Raw genomic sequence first — 20,518 nt, forward strand, 5'->3', positions numbered from 1 at the left:
GTCCAAAGTAGTCAAAGTAAACACAATACCAGTTATATTGTGAAGGTATACACTCTTATTAAAACATGTCCTATACAACTTTTTTTCTTCTTCAAAGAAGGCTATAAACAAGCAGCACCCATGCCACCCATTTTCTTTTCTCTCTGTCTCCCTCTCTCTCTCTCTCTCACTCTCACACACACACACAATGTTTTTCTCTTTTAAGAAGCCTCGGGGAGCGAATAAGTGCCAGGCAGTACCAGTCCACTGATGGCTGCTCTCGCCAAGGCCTGAAAAACAGAGATGGCGGCTGGCAAGATGCCCCCCCACCCCCGGCCCCTCCTCACGGCACTCGGGCCGCGGGCAGCTGAGAGGAAGAGCGGCCAAGAGATCAACAGTTGCTGCGACGCTGGTTTGAGCGACTGGCCGGGCTGCTGCACGCCACCCAGCCCACGTTCGGGGCACCTGACCCTGGGTAAACTGACAAATGCCTGGCCTTTGGGTGTGCCTGCAGAGTGATGTGACCCTGAGGCCGTTATGACCTTACCAGACTGGGCACACACTTCTGTCTGCCTTATGTTCCCAATCACAATGTTTTCGAGCTCCTGACCAAGTACATTGCATTTGGAGTACCCCGCACTTTCCAGGCTGTTTGACTCATTGTCATGGAAATTGCACAGCTCTAAGGATGCCTTCACCCAGGAAAGGCAGCTGTAATTTGCCCCTAATTAACATGTTGAAATAATGTGATTCATTGCATTCTTGACGGCTGAGTCACACATTTACTTTACAGTGCACCACACTAGAAAAACAGTACCAAAAAAGTACATTTGCTTGATAGGATTTCGCTCAACTACCTCCACAGTTTGTATTTATAGATCCTTTTTTGTGCCTGTGCTGCCACATGTATGTTGGCACACACGCAAGCATAAAGTAGACATTATTGCCGGGAAATGTACAGTACACTCTTTTGGCATATTTAACTCATCACGACAAGGCTGTTAATTTCTCTGAAACCAGGGACGGATTCCAGCGACCCTCTCGATCCAGGTCCCCTCTTCCCTCCAAAATGCCCAGCTGTTGCGGCAGTAGACAGCTGCTTTAGGGGTAGAACGAATCTCAGCTGTTGGGGGGAGTTGTGCAAGGGGGTTTGCTGGATTTGGGGGTTTGTATTCCCTCAGACCAATGACACTCCACTCCTTACACTACACTGAGATGGGTGGTGTGTGGAAAAATGCTGACAGACTGCAGATTTAGGGAAAGAAAGCAGAGGCTTCAGCTGTTTGTGTGTTTACAACCAAATTACTCAGTGCCTCTGAACTGCGGAGTTCTGGGGTCAAATAAGTGACCCCTAAAGGTCAATGCACAATAATTTCCCAGCCAAACCAACATGTTGAAATTTTACATTTATGATACTGAAAATTCACTCTTCTTCATGTTGCATCCTAATGTTTCTAATGGTCAATTTAATGTTGTGACACCACTAATGTTCTGGTTAGGTTTAGGCACAATAAAACCACTTGGTTAGGGTTCAGAAAAACATCATGGTTTGGCTTAAAATACCTGTTTTGGTCACCACAGAAAAGGCTGGAGATGCTTTGACTTCATGAGAAAAAAAGGCAGGTTTTGTCACCACAAAACTAGCTGATGATCAACTTCCCGTGCAAAACATGGTAACCACAAAAATGGCTGGAGAAGGTCCCACTTCTCGTGAAAAATAACTGGTTTTGGTCGCCACAAAAACAGCTGGAGATGATCCAACTTCCAGTGCAAAACACCCAGTTTTGGTTACTACAAAGACAGCTTTAGATGGTCTGACTTCCTGTGCAAAACATCCGGTTTTGGTCACCACCGAGACGGCTAAAAATATCCCCACGGACTTTTACTGTCGTCACCGCTTGGAAACCTTGTGGCTAATCATGCAACCACCTTCCCGTCAACCCCAGATGTGCAAGTCCACTAACAATCATCTAATATGACCATGATATGCCACATCTGGTACAAACGTCAACCTCTTACATATCTGTGGTTTGCAGAAACATGAAGTGCTAACGTTATATCCTCGTGACTGGGCTGTAGCGTAAGCGTTAAGAAAAGATTATGTTTTGGCTTTCCTGGTTCTGTCGCCACAAACAGGGCTGAAAAGTGTCCTGACGTCTAATTAAAAACATCCAGTGTTTTTGGGCTTACAGGTGTTGAAACACCTTCTTGAACAGTGGTCTCTTGCTTGGCAGCTGCTATGATACGTGTAATACCAAATTTAATGCATCTGTGGTTTTCAGAATAGTCCAACGTCAACATTTTATTCTGGTGACTCGGCTGTAATTTCCTCTTGCTTGAAAATCTTATTTACATGTCAAAGGTAAACTACACAGACCCTTGGACATGTCTCACAACCTGTTTATTGCTCTGCTGTTTATTCCTTTGTTGGATCTGTTTCATTTGTATATATTAAATGGCGCTGCCTCTTTAAGAGTTTAGCCTGGTATTATTCATGCTACACATCGTAAAGGTCAGAGGTAACACAAGCCCACTACAGACGCCTGTTGTGGGGAGCAAACAAGGTCCCTGGGCTGTGATCTTTGAGCATATTCTAATGAGCCTGGACAGCCTGGCACTGGATCACAGGAGCAGTCATATCATACACAAATTTCATATTGCATAACAAACTAGATTACAGAGCTCGGAAACAACAGCATCTCATTACTGGCCGCTGAGGATCAGGGTCTAATTACAATATGCTGCTGTTCTTTGTCGCAAATGTAAACAATATGTGGACGGTGCCACAGAGTGACTTCCTCCATGTTACAGAGAGACCTTTGAGTTATGTTATGAATTATAACGGGTGTGGGTAAGAGTCACAGAGAGGCCAGTGACCATGTTTTTGACTGTTGTGCTCTGATCACAACCAGCTTGTTGATGGAGGCTGCAGGAAGCTGAAAACAACTGCAGTCTATAGAGAGGCCGACCACTGATAACAAAGACCCACTGTGTATGAAAATTAAATCTGTGATATGCATTTCATATCATTTCATATAACTCCAGAACTAGAGGTAGCCTCACCGACAGATTTTAATGATTTCAGGGATACTTGAACTTTACTCTCCCTGTTTCATCTGTGACTTTCCATCTTATATTCTTATGTCGCCCTCTTGTGGTGCAGTACTGAAATCACATCTCCAGTTTATTCTACAGGTGGCTGGTGGTTGTTTTTCTCCACATTACATCAACAATGCTCGTGCTAATAAAAAACCTTACTTTGATCACATACATTAACCAGCTGCATGTTTTTAGCACATCGTGTCCTGGCCTCCAGCTTCTCAGATATAAATAACTGACTGAATGAATTCATTAGTTCAGCTCCTAATTATTTACATATCACAAAAGTGATTTGTTTTAATAATTCTCTATAATATTCAGCTATAAACATCACATGGCGTTATATGTATTGATAACAGCCGCACTGCATTCATAAACTTTAAGTCACACTGATGATGTTTTGTGTGTGACTGATGACATCTAATTAAATTAAGTTGGTATTAGGTTAATGAATGAAGATAATCTTAGATATTAAAGCCACAAATGAATAAGTAACAATTAAATGACATCATTCATCTTCATAATAATACATAAAAACATTCACATAGGCCTCTTTATTTAACAGAATACTAAACAACAGAAATGATGTGTGCCATACTGAAGTAGGAGTTGGTCTGCGGTATATGTAACTCATTTTGAAGGTTTATAACACACTGGTTTAATTCCATAAACCAGATTTTTAAATAGAGAAAATATCACCACAGTATCACAGAAAAAGTCTTGCACAAATGAGGATGTATGGAAGCCAATTGTTGCCAGTTAAAGTAAAACAATAAGATGAAAATTAAGCTTGACGATAAAATAAATATTCTCATGGTGAATCAGAATTATGAAATACAAAAATGAAAAAATGTAATCTAATAATCTAAATTATTAGATTGAAAAATCTTATTAATGAGATTAAAAAGTCATAATTATGAGATCTCATAATCATCAAAATGATGAGATAAGTCATAAAAATCATCATAAAAAGACAAAAATGAGATAAAAAGTCAAAGTTATGAGATAAAAGTCTTAAACATGAAATCCAAAATCCAAATTATTTGAATAAAAGTCAAATTTATGAGATTAAATAGTCATGATTATGAGATCTCACAATCATGATACGTTTATATCATCATTTCGACTTTTCGACAAAAATCTGAGATAAAAAAGTTAAAGTCATGAGATAAAAGAGATCAAAAAGCTGAAATTCCGAAATGGGGTCAAAAATTATGTAATAAAAAGTCACAATGTATCTAATTATTTTCACTTTTTAACTGATAATTATCGCTAATATCTCATAAGTTTGATTTTGTATCTCATATTTATAACTTACCATGGTGATATTCGTTTTTAATCAAGGCTAAGTGTCCATCTTTTTTCATTATCATTATTTTTTCTTACACTGTTAGAAATGGGCTTCCATAGAATTTCATTAAATCCCAAACTTTATTTTTAGGGGGAATCATTTGCTCATGATCTGGTGTTTGCGCAGCTGTTTTCAGCACCACGGACAGCGTGCTGCGCCCTCAGCCACCCCATAATGACCAGATAGTCCTACTGCACAGGTCACACAGTTACCTTGTCGTCGGATAAGTTACCACAATAAATCCATAACATTAGTCCTTTACACTGTTGAAGACGATGAGGGTTTGAGGCTTTCCCTCTGCCTCCTGACTGTTGTTTGCTCAAGGTGGAGTTTTGTGCCACATCACATGTAAGTGGTGCGGCCACAGCGCGCAGTGCTGAGGCTGCTGTCCTGCACGGAGAGCTGTCAGGAGCAGGAAGCGGCTCAACAACAACGGAAGCGAGAGCGCTTTTTGCATTTCGAGGACAACTGCAGCCCTACTTTGAGAGTAGAGAGGCACCGAGGAACATGCGTGCAGCGCGCAGGTGAAAAACAAATCTGCTTATTTAACTTCTCAGCCGCTGCAACTTTTCAGCTCCTGTGCGGAACCGAGATCCGAGATCGTGTTGGTGTTGTTCTGATTCAGCTCGAATCCCCGAAGATACTTTTTTTGAAATCTTGAGAAATGTCTCGCAAGAAGGCTGCCAAAGGCAAAGCCGGGACCAGCAGCCCGTCTGCGGGCAGCCCGACCGGGAAAGGGACCGGGAAAGCTGCGCGGAGCAGCCCGGCCATCGTTCAGATGAACGGTGTGGTCCATCCCAGCAGACCCTCCATCAGCAACAGCAGCGAGTTCTATGACATCGCCTTCAAGGTAAGATCCGTGCATGTGCAAACTGCAACTCGTGTAAAAGTGGGCTTTATTTGATCATGTTACACCTACAAGTAATAAAGGAGAGGTTTCAGGTCAGTGAACTATACACGGAGTAAAAGATCTGGGTCATATTTATGGCTTTTGTTTCCCCTTCAGACGAAAATACACAACAACCCTGTTTGTGTTCTACTTTATTCTCGTCACCGCCTTTCGTTTTACTACCACCTTTATCCATTAAACATGAGCGAGCTCCTGACACCAGCTGTGTCAATACACCGATCGATAACCTGTAAAGGTGCAAGCACACACATACACGTAGATATCGCTAACAGGGGACTATATGTCTACACTGACCAAAAGGGGACCTCTGTTTCTGGTCATTTTTCAAAAAAAACAAAAATAGAATAGAAAATCTTTTTAGGTATTTCATTATAATGTTACTTCAAATGTGTTCTCTTGCCCCGCAACAGCCAACAAACAAATCACATGCGCAACCGCTTTGTCTCGGCAGCAGCAAGGTTCGCATTAAACAACAGTGAGCAGTTGGCTGGCGCGCTTCACCTCACCATAATGTGAGGCACTTGTGTGAGTGGAGAGCTGTCACTTCACCGCAACACAAACACGGACTCACACCCACAGACTCTCTCGGCGCGTACTCCCAGCATAGCTTCAAGGGACTTGTGCCACCTACTCCGTGTTTTTTGAAGCAGCTGTTTGATGTGAGTGGAGCACGGTGGCTTGTTTTTGCAGAACAATTGGTTTGATTCTTCCACCCAAACCACTTCATTATGAACTGTCTTTTTCTGTTTCATTAATAGTTTTTTGTTCAGTGCCATGTTTATTTTGCATAGATTCAGTTGTAATATTTAGTTTTGCAAGACTGGATCGAAAAGATCCCACCTGTAGCCTTTACTCCCAACAAGTGGAGCTTCAACCTGTGCTATATGCATCCCTCTTTCTGATTTCTAAGGCACTGTGCCGTGTTTCAACCCAACTTACTGCTCGCTCTGATCGTTACTCTGCATTGAATCAGCGAGGAAATTGATTGCATTTTATTTATAACAACCTAAGGCCAGGGAGAGGCCAGGTGCCTCCTCCTGCACACTCTGTAAACATTTAGCTCATGCAGAGCTGCATGAAAGAAGAGATGAGATACTGAGGTTAAAAAAAAAGACAAATTGAAAGTGGAAATAAATAACTTTTGGTCTTAAGCTTACCATTATGAGGTCAATATTGATTGCACAGTTTAATGACTACAGAAAAATGACTTAATCCTCATTTATATTGGTTCCCTACAAGCCTCGCTTTCAAAATGCTGTCCTGTCTGCCATTGGGTAGGAATTTACCGGAAAAATTAAGGAAGAAATTGGAAATAGACAACTATTTTTTGCTATAACTTAACATTATGAGGTAAATATTGATTACACAGTTTAATGACTAAAGCAAAAATGACATCGTCCACATTTATAATAGTGTCCTACAAGCCTTGTTTTCACTGTCTGCCACCGGGTAGGATTTGTTCCGGCAAATGAGGGATTTCACGTGGAAATAGACAACTTTTTGGCTTAAATGACATCGTCCACATTTATATTGATTCCCCATAACCCTCACTTTCACTAGGCTGTGGGGATTTGGGATTATTTGTTATTGTTTCTTGCTTTGGACAATAGCCAGGCTGCTAGCGTTAGCCATGCTTGTAACACTAACACTAGCTAATGCAAGGAGCCACAAGGAAGCCAGGAGCAAAACAAACAATCCAATGTGGTTGACTTTGCAATAACAGCACATATAACCTGTTGCCACAAGGTGTATCTGTAACATGACCCTGTTACATCCCTTCATTCTTCTTCCTCTGTCTTTCATCTCCTCTCTGCTGCTTCCTCTCTGCACCCAAGAGGCACCTTTTGATTTCCATGGTCTCGGGCTCAGAGTCCCTCAGCTAACCTGATAAAAGTAATCACATCAAACTATTAATTTCATCACGGCTCTGAATAAAAAGAGAAATGCACGATGTGTGTGTGTGTTCAGCAGGAGCAAAGCCTGAGTGTGTCTGTTTTTGAATGTTTTTTTAAGATGGTTGCGTACATTCAGACAAGGTTCACCCGCTGATGAGCAGTCACACACTCATTCACGTACACCATCTTCACTGGCTGAACACCAAAATGCCAGGACTAATTTAGTTGAATGATTCAAATGTGCTGTCTGACATTTATCTTCTGCGATCAGTCAGACAGTCTGAAGTTTTACCCCTCACACCTCTGGTTGTACTCTCTGTTCTTAGTTTTAGCCTGGCTGAGTTTCCCCTCTTGGTTTCCCTGTGCAGGTGATGCTGGTTGGGGACTCTGGTGTGGGGAAAACATGTCTCCTGGTCCGTTTTAAAGACGGAGCCTTCTTGGCTGGCAGCTTCATCTCCACTGTGGGCATCGACTTCAGGGTGAGTTTAAATCGATGGACACAACAAACGACACATACATGCACTCACTAACACAAAAGCACCTTTCGTAAAACAGGGCCATATGCACTAATGGGAGCTATTCAGTGTCTTTATGTGCCCCAGAGCTATGAATATGTCCTGTCTTAGAAGTCTCACGAGAAAGGATATTGATTTCTTAAATTAGTTTGACATGCTTTAGTTTTTTTGTCTCCCTGGGTGATAATCTCTCTTGCGCCAGTTTTGTGGTCCCACATGGGCAGCCGGGAAGGAATTTGTCCATCTTTCTTAACGATCACACTCAGGTGTCTCTGTCTGTCTCAGACACAGGGACAGGAAATCATTCAGAGTGACACTAAGCCCCAGGGAGACCAAAAGAGACAGTTACGTCCCTCGAGCTCTACAGTGACCTCATGCACAGGCTAAATCAGCTACAGTTACGGCCTTGGGTGTTGGCTGAACTTCTACTTTTAGATTTCACCCTCGCATTGTCTTTTCTGACAGGTCAAGTTAAGTTAATTGCCCTAACACTGACTGACACATGTGCAGGCACATAGTAGATAATATATTTATCATAGTTCTTGTCAGATGTATTGTACGACATAAAATGGTCTAGTTCAAGAACATCGCAGCAAACCACACATGTACTGTAATCAGTTTTTGTTGACACTTTGTCCGAGTGGTGTTAAGTGTACTGACGGTTTGGTATTGTGCTGCTCTAACACTGACACGCTCACAAAAGACAGTTTTCAAAGTAAAAGAATCAAATGCAGTACAAATGCAGTACTCCACAATAGATTGCAGCTCGTTCTGACGGAGTCCAAGAGAGACGTAACCAACATGAACTTGACAGGTGTTGTGTTTTTTACGTCCAAACCTGACTCGAGCCAGACGTTTATCTACAATGAAGCTCTGAGTTTGTGTTACCCTGTCATGGAGTTGTTACCATGGTTATAGCTTCCCTGTTTACCTTGATTACAGACATGTACAATGCAGAAAGTAGCAAATAACATCAGTTTTGTGTTGGAAGTATATAGCCCCAACACAGACACTTTCATTCATTCAGTCAAGCTTTATTTATATCTCGAAAAATCATTTGATGTCAAGAGCACAAAAAAAAAAACAGAATAGATGCAAAAATGTGATAACAAACAGAAACAACCAACGTAATCTCAGAGAGAAAAAGCAGAATGGGTACATAAAAATGATAACAGATAAGAAGCAATATGACAGAATACAAGTCAAACGGGAAAAAAGTGCTTGAAGATGATAAGAAACTGCAAGCAAACAAATAAGACAAAACACAAATAAAACAGAGTTGCAGAAAAGATAAATGGAAGACAACCATCCAGGACAGCACATAGTTAAAAACAGTTACATTCAAATGCTGAGTAGCTTGAAATCAAATTAAACTGCCCTATAGATATAACTGTATCAAGTTTAAATGTTCCAAGTGTATGGAGCACAGGTCCCGACGGGTATCCATGCTCTACTCCACGAGACCTGACTTTGATGTGTAAAATCAGTGCAGCGGTCCTTTAACTAACCATAGTTTGTGGTTTCTTGTTTTTTTTATTTTTTCCCCTTTTTGAGATTTCAGTGTTTGATGTTGACCGGAGTGGTCAACATGTTTACAGTTTTAAATGTGGTGAGCTGCTTGCTGATCCAGTCACCCATAGACCCACCCATTGTCACATGGCGGCCATTTTCCTCTTACATATGACTCAGGGATGGAAGCTCAAATGTTGTACTGCTGTGTTCCAGGTCCAGTAAACATAGGGGATCTGATAAATTGCTTTTTCATTTCACTGCCTCCCATTGGATTACAGTAGCAACTGATGAATCCTGTTAGCTTCCGTTAGACATCAGCTAACGTTAGCATTCAGCCGCTTCCCAGCTACACGATACTATAAGGCGTAAATTAAGTTCAAAATATCAACTTGGACACGTTTATTTACCACTGGAACTGAAACGTACTGAATGTAATTAAATGGTAATGCTAACTAGAAAGTGGTTGAATGCTAACATTAGCAATCAGGTTATCAAATATGCTGTTTTGCCTGGAAATATGGCCCTCTAGATTGCCACGATCCATCAACTTATCAGTTACTGATCAAACGGGAAGTGGTGACATGGTAACAATTTGTCAGATTCCCAACATTTATACAACTTTCAAGCCAGAACACGGCAGCACAACATCATTCCAGCATTAAAGCCTCCCACCCTGAGCATGACGTCAGAGGAAAAAGTCCGCCATGTGCATCTGGTCCATGAAAGAGGGTCACTGCTTCCCCTCCCTCATCACGTACAGTTAGTGCCTGTCAGTTACTGACTCACCAATCTGTCTGAGCTCAGTTGACACTCGTTGTGCAAGTTAATCTTGACTCGTTCCTCCACCCATCCCCGTCCCCTCCACCTATTGAGGTGAATTAACATATTTGAAAACACTGTTTAAAGTTCCAAAGTTAACACCGTTACACGAGTGTGAGGGCAACATTAGATCCTTTATACTCTTGGGAGGCACGCTCACATGGGCTGCCTGTGTGTGTGTTTGTGTGTGTGTGTGTGTGTGTGTGTGTGTTCAACTCAAGTATCTTACCATTGTATAGTCCTGTGAGTGGGTTGGATGAGTTTGTGGGTGGATGAGCAGTTGATTTATTTACTTATGTAACGTCTCTTATAACACCGTGTCTGCAGGCCCGATGTACATTTAGGCCTATCGAAGCAAAGCAGAGGCCTTCATCAGCTATCCTCGCCCTCTTCATTTACCTCTAAATGGATGAAAAAGTACAAAATTCATAAAGTTCAGCGCTTAGTCTGCTCTTTTGTCATATTGACTTATTATTTAATTACAGTGCTGTACGTAGCTGTGTGACATGAATGATTTTATTGTTATCCTCAAGGCTTCTACTCTCTTCTGCATGGTTTCTTGTTAAATGGTTCCGGTACAAGTGAAATCGACCTCGACTCACAAGGATCCTTTCCTGAGTGATAATGTACTGTAGGTCAGTATTAACGTGGCATTTTTCGAGGGCTGTTAATGAGACTGCAGAGTTTTATTTTACATAAATTCACAAGTACAGAACGAACCAAATTGTTGTGAGCAAACAGACTTGACACCCAGTTTCTGTAAACATACACGTCAATAGTGTGTTTGAGAAAGTGCGAGACCAGGAGTTTGTTGAGTAGGAAAACATGACGATCCTTGGTGTTTGTCTTCCCATGGAAGATAAACAAAGAGAAAAAGAGACAGGGAGTCAGCAAGTTGTTATTTTTAGGAGTTTTGATCCCTTTTAGTTGGTGGGAAAGAAAGGCAATTTGCTTCGTATGGGGATTTGATCCGGTTCCCACTTCAAAGCAGCAGCGAGATCCTGTGTTTCCTACCCCCTCTTGTTTATTGTAGCCTCATCTCGTTTAAGCTTCGGCATGTTCTCAGGATTACAGAGCTGCACCGGTGCCTTGTTCGGCTTTAGATGCAGAGTCAGAATTGGAAATATAACCCCACTGCAAATTGCATTTGATTATAAAATCTGCCTATAAAAAGGGATCAAAAAGAGGGATAAATTCATACAAAATGAGCGAAAAACAAGATCGTGCCTGATCGCATTAAATCCATGTAGACCGTATCATGTTACATATCTCAATCTCATTCTGACAAATTCTTACAGAGAGGAAAAATAACAGATCTTACATGGCCCCGTGGTGCATTTATGGCAGTGACATTTAGACCAAAGCAGGTTAGCTGGACGTGATTTCACCTCTACAGCTCTCTTATCAATAAAATATTTTCCTAATAAATTATCATGTCCACTCCACTCTGAAGATGTAAAGCTTTATTGGATGCTGCAACTGAAATAAAATCAGTTTACACACAGTTACAACTCTTTTTATTGGAAACTGCTAAATCATAACAAAACGCCAATTTGCAAAAGTCATCACATTCAGAATAGAGCAACAGGACACAATAGGGCACTTGTAAGCTACAGTACAGCATGTGCAGGTCATCAGTTGCCATGGTAATGCAGGTGCTAAGTGATGGGCAGGTGACTGAGATCGACCAAAGGCCAGAGCTCGTCTTCGTGCTTGATTGTGCTCGTGATTTTCTTGTTTTTTGCTTCGATCAGGAGGTCGTAAGCAGCATGTGAAAGGCATCAGGTGGGTGTAAAAGGCTCCTGCAAATATTCAGCCTTTTGCTCTGAGTGAAAAAGACCTCTGACGTGTTTTTCACACTGCAGTCCGCTGGTTAGTGTTCAGGGGAAAGATGGATTCGTAACATGCATGGACACGCACAAGCATAAAAATCACATGACAGTTTCTTCTCTTCTCTACCTTCTCCATTTTTCTGTCTCTACTATTATATATCTACTCACCGTATGTCACTTGTAATTCACACAGCTCCAAGGTTAGCTGAATGCCCTGCCTGTGGAAGAGTCTCTTTCACAAAATGAATCAGGAGTAGCTCAGCAGGACTCTCTAAAAGGTAACTGGCAATTACTAAGAAGACTCCTCCATGCTTGTCTTATATTTGTCTAGCTCTGCGGGGCACAGATCAACATCCATCTTTCTACCACAGATAAAGATTTCGATTATGCTGGACGAGCTATATAGAGCCATTTCTTTTTCTTTTTTTTTTCGTTTTCTCACATTTACTTCAGTTGTTTAAGAGAATACTGCGACGCTATTTTGCTGTTAAGCTCCAGAAATGTTTTGTGGACTACAAACTTTCAATCAGCATGTAGGTGAGTAGATAGTGACAGAATTTTCTTTTTTTTTTGGTGAAGTTATCCTTTAATTTTTCTCATGATTATTCTGGCAAAAGGGTGGAACTGTAGTGCTGCGTTTTTGGCAGAAAGTTGATATCCACTGTAGCTTTAGTGGGTCTGGGATCATTATTATTACACATTATTTTGTTTCCCACTGTCAACAAACGCCTCCACCCTGTCTGTGGCTCAAGCCCACTGATTCATACTGAAGACATAGATGGGAATCTTTAAAAGCAGATCTCAAATGAATAGTTAACTTGGAATTTGTAGGTTTTAACTTAATTAACTCAAGCGGGAGTGAAATGTGTTTAATTGATAGGGGATTGACTGGTGATCAAGTCAGTATTCACGACGGCAGTGCGATGTGTGTGGGATTTACTCAAAATAGACTACAGTGCCCGTGTTCAGCATAATGGAGTGCATAAATGTGGCTCACTGATGTCTTTTTTTATGGACATTAATGGAGCTTCATGACACAAACAAAATAAGCTGACAAAAATGAAAATGCAGACGTACCCTTAAATGAGTACTGAATGTGAAAGTAGCTACAGGGTATGGTGGGAGCTGTCCTTGGTGCTGGAGAATGTGATGAAATAACAGTTTTGAAGTCAAGGCCGCTATGTACAGCGTTGCAGAGATATCTACTAAAGTTAGCATGCTAACCAGCTAGCCCCAGGCCTCAAAATCCATTTCTCCCACCTGCCCAAGGCTCCTGTGCTAGCAGTGTAAATACCAACACACCCCCAGTAGTCTGGCTAGCTGAATGGCTACCTGAGCTAACAAGCTAATAATAGCTTCAGTCACGGATGTATGAACAGAATACAGTCAGCAGGAGTTCAGCAGTCACTCTGGCGATATGCTGCCCCTATTTGTAAGGAGTATGAATATGACACTTTGCCAATTCTTGCATTTTGCACCTTTTGAAATGACTTAAACTGATTAAATGACTATTACAATAATGGGTGATTAATTTAACAATTGACTACTAATTAATTGATTATTGCAGCTCTGTATACAAGGCTGCCAAATCTACCAATCTGTGAGCAAACTCACGAAATATTCGACATGTCAGCCCGTCCGTCTTAATTTGCTACAATTAGATTTTCACACACTGAGGGACCAATATCAATTTCCCCCACTTGATTGTCTAAATCCATCATACTTTCAGTTTGCCTCATTTTTCTGTCACTTTCCTCCCCGGCATGCTATTTGGCATTTCCTTGCATATTCTTTGCTAAAAATAATGTGCGAGTGTTGTTTATTCTTTTAAACGCTGTAGCCTGAAGGCAAAACATTTTATTCTCTCTTTCAACTAAATCCCTCAGTGACAAACAGCGGCAGGGAAGTTGTTGAATTTATCTTAGCTGCAAGCATAATGAGTCCCAAACGTTATTTACTGAAAAACAGTGTTGTCAGCCACGGAGAGGATTCTTTCTCTGTTACAAGGGTCGAAATGTCTTCTTTTGGAAAAGAGCTTAAGGTGGAATTTCTTAGAAAGTCAAAAAGACGACTATTAAGTGGGAAAGAAAGAAAGGAAGAAAGAAAGAAAGAAAGAAAGAGAGAGAAGGAATTCATATGAGAGTGAAGCAGAAACGCAAAGATGCTCAGAGATGAAAGCCAATTATCATTACACACACTATACACAATACTCCCAACAGATTTCATTTCTGATGTGGCAGGAAAACAAGCTTTTGTTCCTCTTTTCCTCTTCACAATCTACCTCACCTCACGGCACCGGAGGGAAGTAATCCCTCAATCCCTCAGTCAACGTAAATGCGATGGTGGGGAGAAGAGCAGCACTTCTCACCTCTGCTGAGAGACAAGCGAGCTGCTCCCAGCTGTCAGTTATGTCTGCTGCGCCCGAGTGACAGACCTCTTATGCAACCACAGATTTCACCTCTCTGCACCCTAGAAAACATGGCTTGTCTGACTCGGGAAGGCAGATCTCGAATGATGCGTGAGAGGACGCATCATCAGACTTTGGGATTTTTAGCCTCTTGGGGTGACGATGTGGGTCCAGACTGAAATAGCTCAACCACTATTGGATGGGTTGCCATGCAATTTTTCACGGTCATGTTCCTCATAGGATGAATCTTACCCACTCTGAAATCTTTGACCTTTCCTTCAGTGTAACCAGGAAGGTGGTGACTGTTTTTACTTTTTAGTTAGACTGCATTTAGTCTGCATCTACAAAATGGATTGGCACACAGACATTCATGGTTCCCAGAGGATGAATCCTAATGACTTTGGTGATCCTCTTATTTTCCCTATAGTGGCACCATGAGGTTGACATTTATGAGCATCTTTTTCACGTTGCTGGTCCTCGTTGAGAAAGCAGTCCGAAGTGAAATGGTTAGCACACACAGAGACTGTACAAGTTTTCTAGTTGTTTCCATCAAAAAATAAGCATCGTATTGGCATGTGATGTCCACCATAAGCTAATAATACATACTGGAGCTGAAGCAGTTACCACGGACCACACTTGGCGGATGAAACATCACAACACTTCCTCCTTTCTCCAATGATTTACTTCCAGCACTTTCTCCAGGAGAGGTCCATAAAACGTCCCCGACAGCTTGAAGAGACATGGATCACACTTGGCATACTAATTCATCTCACCCTGTTTGTAGTCTGTATTGTACACAAGACCTTTATCTTAATGATTTACCCATGCAGTGCTACTTTAGGGAAAATGTCTTAGTGAGCTACAGCGAAAATGGATGGGCTTGAGTTCACCACTGATTAATGTGAGACTGAAGCAAATCTGAGAGCAACTGTGATTCACATATCAAATCCAGGCTGGGGTGAGGTTTTTTGTGTTTAGCCACGTTAGCGGCATGGCTCTAAGGATGGTAATGTCAGTCGGTTGGCCTTTACATCACTTTGGTCCAGATTCTCTAGTGACAAATCCCAGGTCTGTAACAATTTGTCAGACGTAATGTAGGTGCTAACTTCAAACAAAACTCATTACATCACAATGTTATGTGTTGAAAACGAAGTAAACATGTGTGTAACGCTGCGATCCTACCCTCTCACTGAAGTTACACATTGCAGAAACAAGTGATGGGGGCGCAGAGAGGCTGATACGCATAAAGAGTACATACCAACACTCTCTCTGTAACACATTCCTCCACTATCCTCTTTGCTTTCCCTGACAAGTCGCTCGTCATGTTCCCATCTACACTCATGACACTCTGACCCCTCTGTGTGTCACAAGTTGGACCAGACGTTTCACGCCTCCCTAATGGAGTTGAATCGTGTAAAATCAAGTTCCCATTTCACAGCGGGAGACTTTCACTCATAAGAGACAGCCCCATTGATTCAGATTCCACTTCCCTCTGATGTTATTTTTGGATGTACTTGGTATGTATGTATGTGGGGGTGGGGGCTATGAATCAGGCATCTGCAAAATTATCTGATTTTAAAGATAACTTGGAGTGGGGATGCGTTTCAGCGCTGTTCTCCTGCTTTTAAGAACGTCACAGCTTTTAGGCTGAGAGAGGCATTGGAAATAAAAAGTCCTGACCTTCGCCATGGTCAAGAAAACACAGGAAATAAGCTCGCTCTAATCCTAATTAATCAGGATAAAAACCAAATAACGCTGATGGGAGGATTTCCTTTACAAAAAGAGAGCACCTGCTCTGAATTTACGTACTTTTGGGAGCATGAATCTCACAATGAAGCTGAAACAGCAGCTACAGAAGCTCTACATGACCGTCAGTGTTTCGGGTGAACTGCCCAGTGCGATTTGTTGCATCAGCCATCAGCGATGACTGATTTATAATTCATCCATTTATCTGTCTATAAACAGAACAGACTGTTGAATTATTCAAGTAAGACTACAGTTATTATGCCGGCAATGCTCAAAAATTCTTAATAAGTGTGTGTGCCTTTCCTTGGCAGTGAGGATGTGTGCGATACACCTGCCAGAGCAGTGAGCAAGGAGAGGAGACGGGGGTAGCAGCAGCGTAGGGGTGGCAGGAAGGGTTAATCAAGTCGCAGAGGGGCGGAATCAGCTGGAAATCTTAAAGTCTAATAACCAGAGTGGGAGACCATGAAGTTGGCATCACTCACCTTTACACACATACAGTAGTATATATGCATGTCTTTGGAAGTATAATGAGGAGCTGAAGGTGTTTCTGCATATATCGTTCTATAATGATGCACCCAGTCACCTTAAAGCATATGTTATTCTATATACATGGAAGAAGGTAGCACGCTGTTTTCTGTGCATCTCATTTACTCGAGATTTTAATTAAGCTGTGAGTTTGTTTGGATCTATCACCGCAGTGGAGATTCAGGGGGAAGAGATACCCAGACTCCCTCATCTAATGAAACATCGGAGTGACTGAACTCTCCACTCAGTAAATAAAGGTCTGCAGTTGATGTTAGACACTAGGCTTTGGCTTATCGCTGCTACAAGGTCTGCAAAAATATGGATTATTTTCATAATAAAGATAAAATAATGCGATTAACAATTAACTGATTATATCTACATATATATGGCAATGAAAAAATGCTTTTACATGCTTACAAATACAATAATAACAAATCTTCTAAGGAAGTGATGCGTTTATCGTTTAAGGAAGCAGTTGTGTCTGTGTCTGTCGAAGGTGCATCTTATTTCTCCGAGATTGTTTCTGTCCTTTGTCATGCCACCTGAAATAGAAGCTGTAAATGTTGATGACTTGCCTGACCTCTGACCCCCATAATGCCGAGCCAATCATCCAACTCGGACATGCGATTCATCACCGAGGCTGCATTTTCTGTGTTTTCGTCGACCTCTGGTAAACACTGTTTCATGGTCCTGCAAGAAGCCTGATCCCTCGTCATGTGGTCAATACAATTGATAACAGCTTAGTATCTAAATTGGCTGAAAATGTGTTGGATAGTCAATTCACAGATCTCATGATGATCCCACAGGGATGAGGAGGAGAAAGGGAGATTTTAATTATCTTTCTGGGGAAGATGGGGTTATTGTGACGGGTGATCAGGTTATTGTGGAAAACACACGGGGAGAGAGTAAATGTGAAGTACATTCCAGGACATTAAACATTAAAAGTGTCTTTTTAAATATGAATCTCTGCATCAATAGATTATTGATGGCAGATGGCTGTCTGGCTTGCTTATTTTAATCATGAAGTGAGATACTGGTGTGGTTTCCGTTCAGTTCCATTCCGTCACACATTCAGTGGCACATTTAGTGGGTGTCAGTGACACACACGCATACACATGCGCGCACACAATATACAAACTAACACGGATAACAATGCTGAACAGATGTGGCAGCTGTTAATTAACCAGGGGAGCTCCAGGCAGGAAGCTCCTGACATGCATCTGTCTCCTCTGACTCCTGCCACACATTATTAGCCGTCGCTCTTACATCACTGTTGGCAAATAATGTTTGTGTAAATTGGCAACGTCTGCTGACTGCCGTCCCCGTGTTTTGGGATGCAGGTGACGTGTTTGAATGCATGCAGTTTCTCTGTAAAGCTCAAGTTATTTGCTGATTGAAACATCAGCTGCAGAGGTGAAACAGGCTGATAACTGATGATGACATCATGTATCACCTCCAAAAATATTAGGTTCACCAAGTACCACCATTATGACCGATGTTAAAATACAGTAGCGTAGGCGTACTCTGTTCAGCTTACTGATTTGGGTGGTTCGCTGCTAACATTAGCTTCTCAGGTCAAACTTTTCGTACGTCTGAATCATTTACACACCAGAACATGTAAATAAAGAGCCGACACTTAAAAATACCGGAATTCCCCTTTAATGCATCAGTAATAATAAACTAACATGGACAGGGTCGGTGCTTTTACTTGTGATGTTTTTAAGTGATATCTTCTGGTAATACTTACCACTTTTTCACTGTTTCTGATCATTTATAGACCAGACCATTAATTGATAAAATAATCAGATTATTTAATTATGAAAATAATCACTATTCGCAGGCTTAGTGTGGCGCTCACACGGCTCAAATGCACATACAACGCACAGCATGCATACGCAGACACACTCATGCAAGCTGAGTGAGCCATCATCCTTTGCACCATTGACTCATGAGCCAGTCCATCGTCAGCGATGGCACTCTGAAATAGATTAAATTAGGACAAGCGTGATATGAATCACTTTACTTTCATCTCTGACTGGAAAAGACTCGATATGTGCATGCGTGTGTGTGATTGTGTGCGTGTGTGTACATTATACACCCCCAAACCCTCACTGTGGGCTGCTCCTGACTTCAGTGCGCTGACATCAGAGCTGACGTCCGTTGTTTGAGACTTTTTAGACACTCTGCATGTTGAAGTGTCTGTTTAATGGCTGAAAATCTCTTTGTTCAGAGGACTCTAAGTGCTGTGTCCTTAACGACTCTGTAAGGACACTCCCACACAGAGTTTAAAAGCCCGCAACTCCCGTCCAGTTAGTTAGAACCGAAGGAGCCTTTTGGATGAGAGGTTAAATGTCTTCAAGAAACTGAAACACGTCCAGTTGCCTACAATGCAGCACTTAGAATTGCCATGACCTGGATGACTGAGAACCTTCATCAACACGTTTGTTCAGAGGAGCATCGGGTCGCCATCTTCAGACCGCTTGTTTGTGAGAGACTGACTCATGCAACAAGTGGATGTTAGTCATCGAGCAATTACTGCTACTCAGCTAGATGCACCTCAGAACGAGTGCATTTGCATACTTTGCTTCAGTGGCAGTTGATTTTCCTTTTATGCTGAAACAAACTGATTGTGCAGCTTTTCTATTGTCATCGCAAACCAGCAAGAGTCTAAATCAAGCTGATGACAGAAGCAGAGAAGTAGATGCTGTTGCCTTGATTAGTTGAAAGATGCTGATGGAGTTAGGCATTTGAGTGTCTCCAACTATTGACAAAAGACAAAGAAGAGACTTGACTGAACGTTTCTGTGTTTGCTTGTAGCCTTTTTGTAAATTCCACACATCTTAATGCTTTAAAGACCTGTCTGTGATTGAAATACAGGAAGTCATGCACATCTAGCCATGATTTGAACACTGCAAGCTAACTTCAAGTCTTGTTCACTTAAACATTTGCTAAAGACTAAATTCCTCCCCATGGGACAATAGAACTTGACTCCACTTTAATTAAGTCTTTAATATTGCTTCTTGGAAGGATTTGAGGATTTAAATCCTGCAGACACTGTTATAGGAGTCTGTAAGTGTCCATTTTCGAGAGCGAGTGATGGAAAAGCAGACAGCAGGGAGAGAGGCAGCTCTGGCATGTGAGAGGACGATAACGGACCCATCATAGAAATCAAGCAGTGACTTTGTGATTACATCTTTGTGTTTTGAAAGCTTCCGCTCCTCTTTGATTCTCCCTCCGTCATTGTGCGTGTCACTGACAGTCCATCGCCTCACTCCTGACAGTCTTCATACATCTTGTCTTTCACTTGTTTCCAGCTTCTATACGTTTTTTCTTTTTTCTTTCCTTTTTATAGTTAGCCGAACGATGGCTGACTGATTTCTCCATTATCCACTCTGCCAGCCTGTCTGCCTGCCTGCCTTCTCTGAGTGGGTGCAATTAAAGTGCCAAGCTTGATCATGCCATCGAGTAGCAGTAATGTTTTTCTGCTTGAAAAATGAATTGAATTAAGAAGATGAAGTATGGGAGCTACAATGAGAGTCAGAGGCACAGTTAGGCGCACAGAACCAGGCACTGTACATGTGCGTTTATATGTATATGTGACCTTTACTTCAAGCCATGTTGCTGGATTGTCAGTAATTATTTTTGTGTGTCTAGTTTTATAGTTGGTTGTGTTGATTTACAACCATCAGCCCTTAAAGTTATCAAGTATGTATATGCATAAACTTTTGTGTGTGGGGGCGTGGGGTTCACTTCTGCCTCGGGAGGTGTTTTTGTAATTAATGAAAAGCAGCTTTGCCACCTGCTGCCATAATGTCACAGGGATCTAGAGAGGCGAGCCCTGAGGAGCAGCATGAATATTTAACCACGGCATGAAAGAGGTGGGAAGTGACTTGTTGGAGTATGGGAGACGTCGCCGGACGAAGCGGCT

The 20,518-nt window shown here is 41.8% G+C and overlaps 1 protein-coding gene across 1 annotated transcript in view; it reads left to right on the forward strand.

Annotated features, from left to right (window-relative positions):
* The first annotated feature begins 5,059 nt into the window (after nt 1–5,059).
* Nucleotides 5,060–20,518, forward strand: part of LOC141020124 (ras-related protein Rab-26-like) — a 55,893-nt gene continuing 40,434 nt past the window's right edge. Inside the window, exons 1-2 of the mRNA XM_073495182.1 lie at nt 5,060–5,279; nt 7,603–7,713. Coding sequence (XP_073351283.1) covers nt 5,094–5,279; nt 7,603–7,713 — 297 coding nt within the window. The 5' untranslated portion in view covers nt 5,060–5,093. The remainder of the gene's footprint in view (nt 5,280–7,602; nt 7,714–20,518) is intronic.

This window comes from Pagrus major, chromosome 23 (genome assembly GCF_040436345.1).
Source record: "Pagrus major chromosome 23, Pma_NU_1.0".
In the NCBI taxonomy this organism is placed as follows: Eukaryota; Metazoa; Chordata; class Actinopteri; order Spariformes; family Sparidae; genus Pagrus; species Pagrus major.